Below are 15484 nucleotides of genomic sequence, written 5' to 3' on the forward strand. Positions count from 1 at the left end.
CTCCCACCCCCCCAGCAACAGCCCACCCCCAGGCCTCTGCCCAGCCTTTCTTGGGCTCCTCCCTGCTAGAACCTAAGCTCCCCTGCCCTTCTCCGAGCAAGAAGGGAGCACTGAGTCCGGAGCCCTGGGGACCCTGGCAGTTAACTGTGTCCGAGGAGAGCCCTGCAGAGACTATCTAGTTTAAGAAATAAATGAGGTCAAAAAATAAAGAAATGGTGGTGCATGCCTGTAGCTTCAGCTACTCGGGAGGCCGAGGCAGGAGGATTGCCTGAGCCCAGGAGTTCCAGTCTGGCCTGGGCAAGAGAGTGAAACCCCGACTCTACAAAAAATAAGAAGTAAAGCAGCAAGTTTATTTTATCAGCACCATCCTGAGCACATCTGTGTCCACAGGCGCCACTCCACAGGCCCAAGGAGGGGTGGGGCTGGAGTCCCCCGGCCTCTTCCCTCTATAGAGCTTGGCTCCGTCTGAGGCAGCCAGGGAGGCTGGAGGAGATGCCACAGCTCAAAATAGCCCTGAGTCCTGCTCTTGGCTTAAAGCTGCTGCCAGTGTCACAAGACTGAGGATACCAATTCACAAGGTCACCCCCCACCACGAGGGGCCTTGGAGGAGGGGGCAGGGCTCTGGGTTCGAGGGCCATCTGCTCAGTGGGGCAAAAGAGAGGACATGGGATTCCTTTCCACCGGCACCAGCCGCTGCCTCTAGAAACATGGGGAGAGGACCCTACAGCAGGCAGGAGGAGCCAAAACACATTCCACCCCCTGGCCCGGCACAAGGCTGGTGCTTGAGGGTCGTCAGGTGACAGCTCCAGCACTGGACCAGGACAGGGCTTCACAGCAGTCCCTTGAGGGTGGCCCGGAAGGGGGCTGGGCCCTGCTGCAGTCCCATGACCTGACACAGAAAGCGCTGGCCACCCTGCTCTCAGGCCACGCCGGGAGTGTCGTCTGGTTCTGATGGATTTGTCTGAAAGAGGATGGCCAGAGTCTAAAGGGCCCAGAAGGAACAGGCTGGGCAGCCCAGGCACTGGACACCCAGGGCTGTGGGAGGGCCGGCTTCCATGGTGCACCCAAGGACGGAGGTGCGGCAAGGTAAGTCGTTTTAGTGTCGAGAGCAGCTGGCCTGGCCCAGTCGGTTGTAGGACCGGCTCCAGCTGGGGCCTGCGTGAAGTGAGCACTGAGAAGACTGCTGTGAAGGTCTTCAAGAGGGAAGCTGATAAAACCTGTTTGGGAGAGGGAGGCAGGTGGCCGCTCTGAGCCCTGGAAGGCCCTGGGTGAAGACCCCCATGGGGCCATGGCGCCAGCCGAAAGCTACAGGCAGGAATGAGGTATGAGTGCCAGGAGCCAGCGTGTCCTGGGTAGGGACCGGAGGGTGGGGGCAAGGTGAGGGCTTAGGAGGGTCAGGCAGGCCCTGTGTCCTCTCAGGTTCCCCGGCAAGGGGCTTGGAGGCACCAGCCACGTGGGGCCTCAAGAGCTCAAGGATCTGGGAATGGGTAAGTTCTGGAAGACAAGAATGGGGACAGAAATCCGCTGCAGCCACTACGAACTGCGATGTTCATGTACCCCAGTGGCTCCACAAAACCACTCAGCAGGTGGCCGGTGGGAAGGCATGGTGCCTGTGCTGTGTCGGGCCTGGACTGAGGGGCCACCCTGCTTCATCTGGGGAATACGGGCCAGCTCCTGCCGGGTGCCTGGGTACTGGCTCAGAGCCGCCACTCGGGCACCCAGCGGGAGGCTACTAGGCGAAGGGAGGCCCCGGAGGCTGAGGCCCCACCAGCTCCTGCCCAGCCAGGCCCCGGGCCTGTGTGTTCACTGCCAGCCGCCGGCCAGAACACAGGAGGGCGGAGGATTTGTTCAGCTGCTTCCTTTATTAGAAACAGGTGAGATATTCTGCACGGAACAACAGTGCACTTGGCATTTCCTTCCAACCTTGGAAATGGATCCCCCATGGCCCTGAGAAAAGCCAGACAGAAGGGTGATACCCCCTCCTCTGCAGGCGTGCACCTGCCTGCTGGTCCGTCAGTATTTCTGAATGTAACTGGAACTCTCCTGCCAGCCTCCCCAGGTGCAGTCTGTGTGCAGGCCTGCCACCAGGGCCCTGGTTCCCTCTGCTCTGGGGCAGGTGGGCCGAGCCATAAGAAGGCTGCCTCCGTGGGTGGCACAGACTGGAGACATTCCTGTGACCTGGAAGATCTGGAGACCCGGGTCCTGACCTCAGCGAGTCTCTCTCGCTCTCCGTACACCTGTCCAGGGTCTTCGGGCCATCGGTTGCTGGTGGTCCTTGGTAGAGAGCATTTAAGACCACAGGGACACCCACCTCGGGGCTCCAGAGAGCCAGCACGTGAGGGAGCGATGGCAGTTAGGGAGTGCTGCAGGCAAGGCGGAAGTGTCCAGAAACCTAGGTGTCCCAGTTGGCTGGTGTGGGCCAGCCTTCAAGAAAGACTCTCTGGAAATCAACCCTGGGTGGCCTCAATCCGGAGCGGAAGTCTCTCACTACCCTAGCCCTGCCCGGAGATCGGAGCCTGGGGTCAAATGCAGAGTCCAGCGGAAGGCAGAGGTGAAGGTCATTGTCAAACATGGCAGCCAAGGACCAGGCGGCCCAGGGTGGGCCTGGGGCCAGGGAGGCCTTCCCCAGCGGCTATTTGAGGTGGGTTAGCGTGGAGGCCCGGGGTCCTTCCCTGGCTTGGCTCAGGTCAGCCATGGTACCACTGCACTGTACCCTGGCCCTGCGATGGTGCCCTCTAACCTGAGGGCCTGGAGGGGGCGGATGGAGCATACAGGAATTGTCTGGACAAAAAACAAAACGAGCAACAGCCCTCGAGCTGACTTGTGCAAATCTGGGCAGGTGTCCACTGAGATAACAGCAGACTCCAAGGAGGCAGACCACCTGGTTTTGGTGATGCAGAGGCCAGGCCTTTGCCAAGCGATCTGTTTTATCCAGAAGAGCCAAGGTTTCTTTGCCGTTTCCATTCCATGACCTGGGTCAACCATAGCAAAGCTCATTCCAGAGTGTGCGGCCTGATGACCAGAGGCAGCTCAAGCTGGAACCTGGCCCCAAACTGACCAAGACTACGACAGGAAGCTTTCCAAATCCGAGGGCTCACAAGGTAGAAGAGACTTGGGCACAGCATCCTTTGAAATTCCTGGAGGTCCGGACAGGTGCTCTGGGGCATGAAGGCTGTGAAAGCAAGCCCTGCTTCTCCGACTCCTCCCATCCGTGGAATGCAGTGCACATCTTGCTAGGAACAGCAGCTTCTTTGGTCTGGGTATCTTGCAGTCAAGGAGTCAAAAGTCAGCCACGAACAGGGAGGCGTAGTTTGCAGCAAGGGACAGTGGCGAGAAGGGAGACCCTGCTGAGATTCCAGGCAGAGGCACAGCCCCTAGCCCAAGTGATTTCTTCCAGTTCTGGGGATTCTGTAGAATCAGCCTCTAAAAAAATCACACCAAAACCCACAGCCAGAAACAGACCCCTGGCAGCCTGCAGAGAGTGGTTCCAGCAAGTGGCCCGGGCTGAGCCCAGCCTCCTGGCTAAGGCTTCATCCTGTGTGAGACACTGAGGTGGCAGCAAGGAAGCCCATGCCCACTGCACACGGCCCACTGGTGGTTCCCTCCAGAGCACACATCACACAAGCCAGGCTGGGAGTGCTGACGGTTCCATGGCCCGACCACCCCAGGCCGTGTGGCTGAACACTGAAGAATGCCTACACGGACAGCCGTGCCCCTAGAAGCCTGCGCTCTGTGGGAAACTGGCAGCACCACGACCATGACGACCACCACAAGATTCCACAGGACAGCGTCAGGGAAAATCAGACTTGGACAGTGGAGACAGGAAACCAGTTCTGTTGCCAAGTCCAGGTCCGCTTCAAGACATTGCTTCTTGTGGCCACTCGCGGGTTGCGTCTTGGGACGGACACAGCAAGAAATGGCTAATGGTTGGAAGGCACAGCCGGGGGTTGGTGGCTGCATAGGCCTGGGCATCAGTCCCAGGTCATCCCTGCCCAGCCACCCTGGGCCATCGGGTACAGGCTCTCGGCTGCAGGAGGTGGTTTCCACAGGCCCCGGATGCTACCAGGACGTCCAAGGGGCCCTCAAATGTAGGTCGTCCCGGGCAGCAGAAAAGCAAACTGTCACAGGGGATTCATGCCTACGAGGTCGGCAACAGCTGGTCTGAGAGCCCTGTTATCTCAGTTGGCAGGACACCCTGCTATGGGCAGCAGCCAATGGGACAGAAGGGACTTGAGTAGCAACACTGGTTTCCACGGACTGTCCCGGTTGCTCAGTCTCAGGAGGCGGGAGGCCCCTGCCCAGGACCAGCCCCACCCGGAGTTCTGCTGGCTATCCTGTGGGACCTGAGCCTATGCCACCTTCCCAACCTTCTCAAGCCAGTCATGCCAGCTGACTCAAGAGGGAAGCTGGATGGTTCCCAGGTCCTCCTCCTGCTCCCCGAGAGAAGTCTGCACCTCCTCTGGAGGGAGCTGAACTGCACCAACATGTCGGTCTGCCACCATCCTCAGGTCCTAATTCTGAGGAGTGATCTGGATGTAGCTTCTCATTAGAGACCAGACAGCCTGGTACATTTGGAACATGAACGATATTTAAAATATTTATATATATATAATATATATATATATATGTGTGTATATATATATATATACTTTTATTATTCACCCGTTAACTCCATAATATGCCAATCACGAGTTAGTTTTCAGCAGTTACATTCCCTTGACCATGGCTGCATGAGGATGTGATTAACTGGAAAACAGGGAGACCAGAGACATGGCCAGAGGTGACATCACGCAGCCCACGCCACGGCCGTATAACTTTCAAGTTCGCTGGCAGTTTGGTAAAGCCGGTTCAGTTCTGCCCCCTTTGCCAGGCACCTCACGTTTGTGAACACTGGACCAACAATGGTGGGGTTCCGTTTCCTGGCTGAGTTCTCAGTGGCTTTCTCCAGAATCTCACTGGCGACTGGTTACTGCAGCACCAGCCCAACCTAGAGGAGCACCAGGAAGAGGCGGAGCTGAGCACGCTCTCCCACTCCCCCCGCCAGCCCTCCTCCATGGAGACTGCTACTCGCCACTCCCCTCAATGGTAGGGGGTTTCAGCTGGCGGAGCCCCAGCACCACCATGCCCTGGGAGCCTCTCATTCTACCCCATGGCTGGTTCACACACCCACCAGCCCCTCTCGTGGAGGAATGCTGCCTAGCCCCATGCCCCAGGAGTCCAATGGCCTAGGGGAGGAGGGACTAGGAAGCATCAGGCTGGGACGAGGGTTCCTCCAACCTCCCCCTCCATGATGCCCTCAGACAGGTGAGGCCCTGCCTGGCCCCGGAGGCAGCTCAGCTGGTGGGAGAAGCTGGTGACGACCCTCCTGCTCCTCAGATGCAGACCCACCCCCTCTGCCATCCTCACACCAGCTGCTGAAAGGGGAACCCTGGCCTGCTGGTCTGGCCATGAGAGGGAGGGTATTTTCAAGGGCCCAATGCCAGGCAACAAGGGCCTCAATGCTATGGCCTCCCTGACCCTGGCATGTGCTGTACCTTCTCCGCCCCCATGCTGGGGCACTTCCAATTGTAAAGGTAATACTGCAGGTTGCCGTCCCCAATGCCAAACTTGAGCTTCTCCAGGAAGGTCTTATTCTCCATGAGATCCAGCGCATTGAACACGTCAAACCCTTTCTGCGTGGGGGTGGCAGGGAGAAACAAGCACCTGTGAGGACAGGAAGGCCACCCCCTCCTGGCCCTTGCTGTCCTAGCAGACCAGTCTGTGGGTGGATGAGCTAGGTTCCCTCAGAGGCCCCGCTGCCTCCATGCTGAATGCAGGTAAGGGTCCAGGACAGCCCGGGCTCTACCCCACCCTTCGACCTCTCCTCAGAGTTCCTGAGTGTCCAGGCCACTGGTCCTTGTTACACTCCCTGAAACTCTTTGGTAAGTTCCACAGTCCTGGAGACCAGGACATGAGTCCCCTCTCTCCCTGACTCCACATGCCCCGACTCCCAGCTCCTGGTGCACTCTGTGATACAGGACCCCTTGCAGTGATGCCCTAAGACTTGGGAAGAAAACTTCTACATCTCACCAGGGGTCAGAGCCCTCCAGGCAGGGGCTGGCCTGCCCAACAGGCAGGGCTGGGCAAGGAATAACCAGAACCCCAGGATGGAGCACTGCCCCATGAACTCTGCACCCCGGGCCTGACAGTCCAACAGAGTCCAAGCTCCTCACCCCCTGGGAAGCTGTGAGGCAGTCTCAAGCTCCAGGGGAGGCCCAGCCACTTAGCCCCTGGCAGCGTCTCTGGTGAGAATGACGCTCCCTGAAGCCACTCAGGTGCAGATGCCTGTGCTTGGCCTGGGCACCTCTTGCCCCCTCCTGCTTTGGAGTGTTGGAGGTGAGGAGCGTGCAAGGCACCCTGTCCCTGGCACCCCGAGCTGTGCTTGCCAGGCCCCCCGCCCCGCCCCCACACAATGCTGAGTGCTTGGTCAGCTCCTCACCATTTTGGCGAGAACGAGGGCATCACTCATGAGGTCGAGGAGAGGGGTCTGGGTGTGGACATTGTAGAAGGAGTAAGCAGCTTTGAGGCTCTTGTGGGTCGGGTGGTTCATGATAGTGGATGGCAGCGTGTAAAAGCTCAGGAAGTCCGTTACCTCTCCGCTGGCGTTCTGGGGGTGGGAAGAGGGAGGCCACGTCACACGGGCACGGGCCCCATGCCTGAGCGACACCTGCCACTTCCAGGTAGCTTGAGAGAAATGGTGGAAACCGCCCCAGGATACACCAGGAGGAGGAAGTGCACAGCCAGGGACGCAAGGACAGAGCCAGGCCAACCCGGCTCAGGCTCCAAGCCCCTTCCCCCAAGGCGTCGCGGGGCCTCTACTGACAGCACACAATCCCAGACTGTCTCCAACGTGTCGCCAGCACTGGGCTAGGGTAGGACAGGCAGGGAATCCAAGGACCACTGACTAGGAGGGCACTGCTCTTATTCCATGTTGTAAAAGCTGAGGTTGGCAGGAAGGGCTCAAGCCAGGCCAGGGGGAGACCTTCAGCAGATGCAAGCCCCGCCTCCCAACTTGGCAGTCAGGGAAGGCTGGGGCGCTCCCACTCTGGGAAGGAGCTAGAGGCCTGGAACACGGCCTGCCTCACCTCCACCACAAACGTGTCGATGATGTTCTCCTGGGGGTAGAACCAGTGCTCCACCTCTTCCTGGCTCATGACTGGCGTGAGGTGGAACTGCTTCAAGTACCTGGCGAGGAGCTGGTGCACCACGGGGATGTCCTTCTTCTCCATCGGTCGCAGTCCAGCTGTCTTGGGGGCCTGGAAGGGGACAGAAGAGATGGCATCAGACATGCTGATCACCTGGGCCTCTGTTCTCGGCTCTCCGGGGAGCCCAGGCCCTCAGCAGTTCCCTCTCGTTTGGGTCTCTGCCTAGGAGGGCCTGCCTTGTCAGTGTCTCTGGGCGCTGACCCTTCCAGCCCAGGCCACCATGTGGGCTCAGGCCATGACATCAACCATTACCCACACGGCCCCAAGCTGTCTTCCTAAGAAAGCACACCCATTGTGCACCGCCTTGTCTCAGACTCCCAGCCCTTCCACCCTCGGGCCAGCTGGCCATTCTGGCCGCACCTTCTGGCCTTCCAGCCCAGCAGTACTCACGGCCTGCTCACTGAACGGTGGCTCTCTGGCCTCTAGAATTCTAGCCCTTCACAGATTACCCAGGGCCCAGCCAGGGCCTGCCCACCCAGACACTGCTGCCCGAGGAGCGCCCCTGGCAGGATGCAGCTGCAAGCTCAACTTGGAGGCAGGACTCCTGCGCCTGGGGCCTTGCCTCCAGCCAGCGTCCCACCCACAGCTGCTTCTCCCAGAAAAATGCTTCCATGGAAGGAAACCTCGTAACCCTAGAGTAAATACCAGAGCTGACAGAACATTCCCCTAGGCTCAGGTGGGGTTGGGCCAAATCTGAGAACAGGGTGGATCCCAGTTGTCAGGTCTCAGTCACTGCTGACACAGTGCTTCCTGGAGCAGGAACTGTTCCCAAACCCCAGTTCCAGGACCTCAAGCCTCCGAGATTCCTGGGCAAGCCTCGTCTCTAGGGAACACTTGCTGACCTCATTTGCCCATAGTGACATCTCTAATCCTGACTGAAACGCAGCCATGCTGGGCCTGTCACTTCACAGGGTGAGATGGTTCTCGGGTAGCTGCTGTCCCCCGGGGAAGCGCCCTGCCAGCTCTGGATGCAGGGCAACTCCATCAGGCCGACAGAAGGGAGAAGACCCCACCACAGTCCCAGCCAGTTTTCTGTCAGCGTCTAACTGCAGCCGCAGCCTCTCAAGGCGGGACGCCAGTGAGCAGGTGCAGTGGGGGGGTGAGCCTGGTTGGGAGGCAGGTGCCGTCAGAGGCTGGGAGTGCTCTGGGCCGCCCAATGGCAGGTGCTCAGTGGCAGCAGGACCCCACAGTCACTGGAAGTGCTCGAGGGACAGAAGGGGTTTGGGAACCCCGGCTTATCCGAGGTTATTGTGTCCCTGAAGCCGGGCACAGCTGGAGGACAAGGAGCATTTGCTTCCCTGGGAAACCAGGAAAACTCAGCCCAGCAGAGAACACGAGCTCACTGCAGGTCACCAGTCCTCCAGTGCCAAGTGTGGGTGGGGGACTAGGAGAAGCCCAGGCTTCCCCACGAGCTCCGAGTGCCTTCCTGCCCTGCCTTGTGGAAGGGTGCGGCGGATACCCCACAGTTCACATGCACTAGGCCCTGGAGTGTGCTGCCATGTGAATGACGGTTCAGTAGGTGGATTCATCTCTTTATGCTCCCCTTAGACTAAGATGCCAGCGGAGAGGTGTTCTCTGAGCCTGTCAACAGACAGCAGAGAAGCTGGCCCAGGCGTGGGCTCGGGGAACGGAGAAAGTCAAGCTAAAATAAAACCCTTGCTGTAGATAACAGAAACAACAGAAATAGAAAGCCCCGGAATCTGGAGACGGCGGGCTGGCTCACTTCAGTGGTGAGAAAGTCCGCTCCCCACCCAGAGCCCGGCTCCTCCCTGCTGAGGGCCAGGCTGCCTGTAACCACGCTCTGCCCCACAATAACCCCGGGCACCACTGGCCTCTGGCAGTCGGTAGAGCTTCATGGTACGCTGCATGGTCATATTCCTGCTCAGGTGGGAGAACTTCACTTCAATCAGTTTCCGAGGGTTCAGGGACCGATGCCAGTACCTGTGGGGACACAAATGTCCTGTCCTCAGGATTCTGGCCAGTCTCACGAAGAGGACAATGGCAGAGAGACCTCCAGACGGCCAGCAGGTGGCGCCAGAGACATGTCAGGCCCCTCAGGAGCCAGTGTCGCCTGCTCCCCGGCCTCCCCTGTGACTGCAGAGCTGCCACGGTTCCTCCTAGGTCTTCTTTCTCCCTGTTTTTCCTTCTCATTTTCAAAAGCCACTTCTGCCACAGCAGGTGTCTGGGGAGGGCAGTCCTCACTCCTGGAATTGCGCCACTGGAGAAGAGCCTGGAAGACTGGTGGATGTGCCCACCCCCTCCTTCCTGCTTTCTGCTGTACACCTGGGGCTTTACTTTCAAAGTTTTCCAGGCAGAGATTACTCAGGTGTTTCAAACAACCGGGGGTAAGGCAGAGGTTGTCCTTGGATCACATAGGGAGCCGACACACGCTCTGTGGCCCGCACAAGATTAAAAAAAAAAAACAAGCCAACCACCTAGAACTTGAGGACATCTCCCACACAAATCCTGATTTGGTTCATCCTTCAAAGCAAAAACACACCCCAGCAGACCGACTCCTATCTCCAAATGGCCCTCCCTAGCGGGTGCTGAGATAAGTAACCCTGGACAGCCTGTCAGCCCTCAAATCCTCCATCTACTCCCCACACCCGCCACCCCCCACAGCCACCCACCTCCCACCCACCAGATGCAGAGGGGCAGAGCTGTGACTCGCGATGACGCACACCCACGACTCAAGCGGGGACGCCCTATTTCTAGGCCCTGACAGGAGGGGATTTCTACCTGCAGGTGCCAACAGGCTTGGGTAGCACCACCCCGGCAGTGTAAACAGCTTGGAAGATGCCCTCCAGGTGAACCCGCCTGGTGATCTCCCGGATCAGTACTGGGGCCACCCTCTTGGAGCGTAGCTTCTTGTGTACACATAGGAAATTGATCTCCACCATCTTCTTCTCTCTGCGGAGGGAGGGAAGTCCAGGTGATGAGGCTGAAGCAGGTAAGCGTTTGCAGCTGAACCTGGAAGGACAGGCCTTCAGCACGGGCGCTGCTGTCGCTGCCAGCACTCACTCAGTACCAGGACTCCCTCCTGCGTGTGGCTGCCCCGCCTCTCCCAGGCCAGGAGCCGGTCCCGTCCACAAAATCCACTTCCAAGGGATATGGGACTCCTTAAGAACCCCAGGAGTGGGCAGGGGGCCCCCCCTCAGCATGCAGGGAAGCAGCATGAGCACCCTGCAGAGTAAAGAGAGGCTACTCTAGGGACTCGAGTGCTCTGAGTCCCACCAGAACCAGCCTAGACAGTGTCGTTATTTCCAGAGAAAACCAGGAGCTCACAGGCCCAAGGACAATCTGAATCTGGGTCACACTGGCTCTGGCCCATTTCTGGTGCCGTCCAAGTATATCCACCTGTGACTGGCACAGAGTTCAAAATGGAGCCCGTTGAGGGCTCACTGGGTCTCAGGGTGGGCCCTGTCAGCCCAGGTCAGACAAGGAGCCAGCTGTGACTCAGCAGAACAGGTGGCTCCCATGGTGACCCGCTACTCCTGGCACCTTCCCAAGACGTCCCCTCTTGCTTTCATGGGGGGACATGCAGCTTTTCCCTCACAGACCACACATCACAGGGGTGAGGAAGGGGTGGGCGCTGGTGCTCACGTGTCATAGATGTGGATGTTTGCTGGGATGGCACTGATGAACCCAACCAGTTTCCGACTTGAGACCACTCGAACCCCACAGTGCCACTGGGGCAGCCAGCCGGGAGGCCGGAGAGCCCTGGAAGAGACAGGGGCTGGAGGTGAGCCCTCCTGAACACACAGGACCATGCCATTGTGACTTCTGGCTGTTCAGCCCCCCTGGTTACTTGCACACCCAGTCCAAGGCCATCACACTGGGGATTTAGTGCCGGCTCGTCTCTGCGATCACTGTGACAGCGTGAACCAGAGGACTGGCCTCTTGTGCAGAGGCCGGAGCTCCCACAGCAGGAACTGATGGCGCCCCCGGAGTTCTGGTCTCCCGCCTAACCCAGGCATCACACACCCTTCTGCCTGCACATCCTCCGTCTCCTCTCTTCTCAGATGGCCCCCTCTACTTCAGCCCATGTCTCCACTTGTGGCCCAGGCACATGGATAACTCGGCCAGGAAAGGCCATTTTCACACGGCTGAGCAAGCTCACAATTGGGTAGAAAGTGACCCTTCTTTTATTTTACTTTTTTTGAGTTGGAGTCTCACTCTGTTGCCCAGGCTAGAGTGCAGTGGCACACTCACGGCCACCACAGCCTCTACCTGCTGGGTTCGGGCAATCCTTCCACCTCAGCCTTCCAAGTAGCTGGAATCACAGACATGTGCCACCACGCCGGGCTGATTTTTTGATTTATTGTAGAGACGAGGTCTGGCCATGTTGCTCAAGCTGGTCTTGAATCCCTGAGCCCCCAAAGTGCTGGGATTATAGGCATGAGCCACCATACCTGGCTGACTTTTCTTTCTTTTAAATCTTGGCAGGTCTCACGCCCCTCCCCTCTTGTACAAAGTCATCATCTAATAGATGACCTTTTCTCTGGGTACCAGTTCCACACAGGCCTCCTTCGCCCAGTCTGCCTTAAACAGAGAAGAAACCCCGGCACCTGTGCTGTTCTACTCTGGGCCTTGCCCTGAGATCCTACGGACACACTCACAACTTACCATAGAAGGAATTCTGGAGAGTAGTCAAATCGGAACATGTTGTCGTCATCTTCCACATAGTTCTCGTTCAGGAGCGTGTACAGCTCTTTCAGCTGCAGAGGAAGCAGAGGCTCACTGGGAGGCACTCTCACGCCAGGCCGTCTCTACACCCCGGGATCCGGGCTATTTGGGAGGATGAGGCCAACTACCCAAAATGACGGCTAATCCCACAAATGCTTTTACCCCAGCCATGGCAGGGACTCTTCTGGAATAAAACCCTACTTATAATAGGACACTGAGCCACCAGGGGTAGGGTGGCAGGCCAGGGATGCCGCCTTGCTAACCAACCACACCATCATTTTGCTCTGCCGGTGGTGGAGGGCTGTTAACCTCACTTCCAGAGAGGCTGTTGGAGACATGGTCCTTGGAGGGTCAAGGAGGCACTCCGAGGAGAGTCACCACATTTCCTACTATGTCTGGTTCTATCCTTTGACCCAAACAAAGGCTTTCTGCCTTCCTGGCTGTCTCTATCTTCTGGCCCAAATTTGGTACTAAAAGTTCTGTTCCCATTTTCCCATTCCTCATGGGGGAAACAAGTCATTCAGGTCAAAGGCAGGGCTGGTGGGGGCTGGGCTAGGAAGGGAGGGAGAGGCCCTCACGCAGCGGTCCCCGCTCCTCAGGCAGGGGACAGACAGAAACAGGACAAGGGAATAACAGCAAAGAAGGATGACCACGGGGCATCCACCTTGGAGAGCCAGAGTTGACTCTCGGCCTGCCAAAGAGCAATGTGCTATATGGGGAGTCTCGGCAGGCCCCAGGAAGCAGCAGATGGGTCTGCTAGGACCTCCTGGGCCAGCCCTGAGGCGGCCCGAGCAGACACTGACTGATGGGGACGGCTACGGGGCTTACTGTGAAGGTGGGGTTCAGCCTGCACTTGTCACTGGGCCACTCACCACGCCACGGTCCCCTAGGTCCAAGGCGTCCCAGGTGAAGCCCTGGGGCAGGGTATAGGGCTCCTGGCGGATGTTGTCTTTGTCAGGCTCCACAGGCCCGTGGGTGTTCACCACTTCACCTGGAAGAAGAGCACAGCCGTGAGCCTCACCTCTGCCTCAGGGGAGGGACGGGACCAAGCCCCAAGACAGATGGAGCACATTCCTCTCGTCCCCAGGAACCCTCCAACAGAGGAACGTTTTGTGCTTGGCAACTGCAAACCCGCTCTCCAGGGACCTGTGGTCCCTCACTGAGGGCTGATTCATGGCAAAACCCCAGAACCACTAGGACCAGGGAGGTTCGGTTTTTGGAAATCCTTTTAATCTCCCCTGGGTCAGTGAACGACAAACATTTATCTTTACTCATTTGGTTCCCTGCCTCCTGGGTGGTGGAAGAGTGCTGCACAGTCCCGGCCCCTCGATCTGGATGGGTTCACAAGGAGTCGCAACAAGGCTGCTTTTGTGTCAACAACAATGTACCGGCCTGCTCCTGACCCAGACGGTGGCTTCCAGGCGCCAGGCTCACTCCTGGTCCTGCCAGCCTTGGCTCCTGGCAGTGCAGGCCCGTGGAGCTTAGTCCACAAGCGCCTTTGGGCTGAATCACCGTGACTCCGCTGCTGCCGGGAAATCACCCTGACACAGCATCCCCTCCTGGGGCAGCAGCCCCTCTAGGGGAGTGTGGGAAGTGCCTGGAGTGCTCTACAGAATACCAGCTGGGCACCAGCAACCGTACCAGGCATTAGGATGCAGCAGGACCAGGTTCCAATCCTTACAAGATGTGCCTTCTTCTGGGGGAAAGGCAATAAACAAGTCGTCATCCACATGCCCAGGGCCTAGACCAGGAAGTGCAGGTGAACAAGGAAGCACCCAGCCACTTCCACTGACAATCAGGCTCCTTGGAGAGAGGTGGTGCTTTTCTTCCCTAGTTAAGTCAGTAACCTTCTGATGTATCATAAAGCAGCTCTTGTGAGGGTTTTTTTCTTTAGTTGGGATCTCACTGTTGAGTCTGGAGTACACTAGCACAGTCAAAGCTCACTGTAGCCTCAACCTCCTGGGCTCAGGTGATCCTCCTGCCTTGGCCTCCCGAGTAGCTGGGACTATAGACAAACACCACCATGCCGGCTAATATTCTTTTTAGTTTTTTTTTTTTGTTTAGTTTTTTCGCTATGTTGCCAATCTTGAATTCCTGGGCTCAAGCAAACCTTGGCCTCCCAAAGTGCTGGGATCATAGGCATGAGCTACTGTGCCAGGCCTAAATTGGTTTAACATAAGTCAATCTGTTTCCAAGTCACTGCTACACATATAACAATTTTACTGAGCCCAGAGGGCTGAGGGCCAGCCCCTCATGTCTGATCTAGCAGCTAGTCAATTTCCTACCTTGCATTGAATTCATATTTTTTCCAAAAAACACTTCAGAACCTTCTTGTTTTTTTCCTAAATAACTCCAAGGTCAAGGATACAGATGGTTTTCTCTGCCATGCGCCAATAATCTCAAGGCAAAACCTTCTTATGGCTACCTCATCCTGCAGAAACATTCTCTCCTTCACCGAGAGCTCAATGAACCCTAGAACGTGCCAGTTCTGTGGAAGGAGCTAGTGAATGAAATGAAAGTCAAAGAGACAAGCAAGCAGGCACTGTCCCAGCATGGCAAGGGGCACTGGGAAGGAAGAGCAGGTACCTTCAGAACTGGGACGTGTACATGCACGTGTGAGGAAAGGCCTCAAAGGAGTCTACAGATACGAGCAAGCTCAAGGGTGAGTCAGAGTTGGCTGGGCAAGAGGTGGAATGTGAGAGGCAGGGAGGGTACAGGCGCAGAGAGGAGGAAAAGCCTGGAACAGAACCCAGGAGGCGTGGCAGGAGAGGAGAGTCCACGTCAGCCACAAGGCCTTGCAGGCCGTCCTCCATCCTCAGGGCTACGGTACATCCGTGGTGGGTTCATCAGGGGCAGCACTTTGCAAAGAGCACTCAGCAAGTGCTTGTCAACGGACATCACAGAGTGAACGCCTAGACAAGATTCCAATGGCACATCTTGATCTAGCTTCTAACAGCTCAGATCACAGGTTACCTCAAGACTGACATCTGCAAGACATACTGACAAGCAGAGTCATGGGAAACACTGAGAAAGCAGCACCACTTTTCACAGACACACCCAGTCCGGAGCACCCACGATCCTGAGAAGCACGTCCCATGAACTCTCCAGCCCCCTGCCTCACAGTGGCCCTGGGGCGTCCCCTGCTGAGCAGGTGTGGGTCACTGCTCTGCAGGTGACAGCAAGAATGCAGCCAAGCCCTCAGGCCACCATGGGCCAGCGCACAGCTAGGAGGCCACTTGGAACTTTAAGGAACACGCTGGACTTTTTTTTTTTTTTTTTTTTTTGAGTTGGAGTCTCACTCTGTTGCCCAGACCTGCTGGGTTCAGGCGATCCTTCTGCCTCAGTCATCCAAGTAGCCAGAACTACAGGCATGCACTACCACGCCCGGCTAAGTTTTTTGATTTATTGTAGAGATGAGGTCTCACCAAGTTGCCCAGGCTGGTCTGGAACCCATGGGTTCAGGAAATCCCCTCACCCCAGCCTCCCAAAGTGCCGGGATTATAGGCTTGAGCCACTGCACCTGGCCCACCCTGGACATTTTTTTTTTTTTTTTG

At 57.4% G+C, this 15484-nt stretch overlaps 2 protein-coding genes across 2 annotated transcripts in view; one reads left to right on the forward strand and one right to left on the reverse strand.

Annotated features, from left to right (window-relative positions):
• PLCD3 (phospholipase C delta 3) overlaps positions 1-952 on the forward strand; it is a gene marked incomplete at its 5' end in the record, with an annotated part of 11094 nt that extends 10142 nt beyond the window's left edge. The window contains one exon of the mRNA XM_021708300.1: positions 899-952. Coding sequence (XP_021563975.1) covers positions 899-952 — 54 coding nt within the window. The remainder of the gene's footprint in view (positions 1-898) is intronic.
• Positions 953-4597: 3645 nt separating this feature from the next.
• NMT1 (N-myristoyltransferase 1) overlaps positions 4598-15484 on the reverse strand; it is a 31269-nt gene continuing 20382 nt past the window's right edge. The window contains exons 4-12 of the mRNA XM_008049536.1: positions 12803-12921; positions 11871-11962; positions 10848-10964; positions 9984-10154; positions 9077-9185; positions 7125-7295; positions 6479-6646; positions 5535-5672; positions 4598-4987 (exon numbers count right to left, since the gene is read on the reverse strand). Coding sequence (XP_008047727.1) covers positions 4967-4987; positions 5535-5672; positions 6479-6646; positions 7125-7295; positions 9077-9185; positions 9984-10154; positions 10848-10964; positions 11871-11962; positions 12803-12921 — 1106 coding nt within the window. The 3' untranslated portion in view covers positions 4598-4966. The remainder of the gene's footprint in view (positions 4988-5534; positions 5673-6478; positions 6647-7124; positions 7296-9076; positions 9186-9983; positions 10155-10847; positions 10965-11870; positions 11963-12802; positions 12922-15484) is intronic.

The sequence above is a fragment of the Carlito syrichta genome, unplaced genomic scaffold (genome assembly GCF_000164805.1).
Source record: "Carlito syrichta isolate Samal-C Ts95f unplaced genomic scaffold, Tarsius_syrichta-2.0.1 Scaffold135724, whole genome shotgun sequence".
Taxonomy (NCBI): domain Eukaryota; kingdom Metazoa; phylum Chordata; class Mammalia; order Primates; family Tarsiidae; genus Carlito; species Carlito syrichta.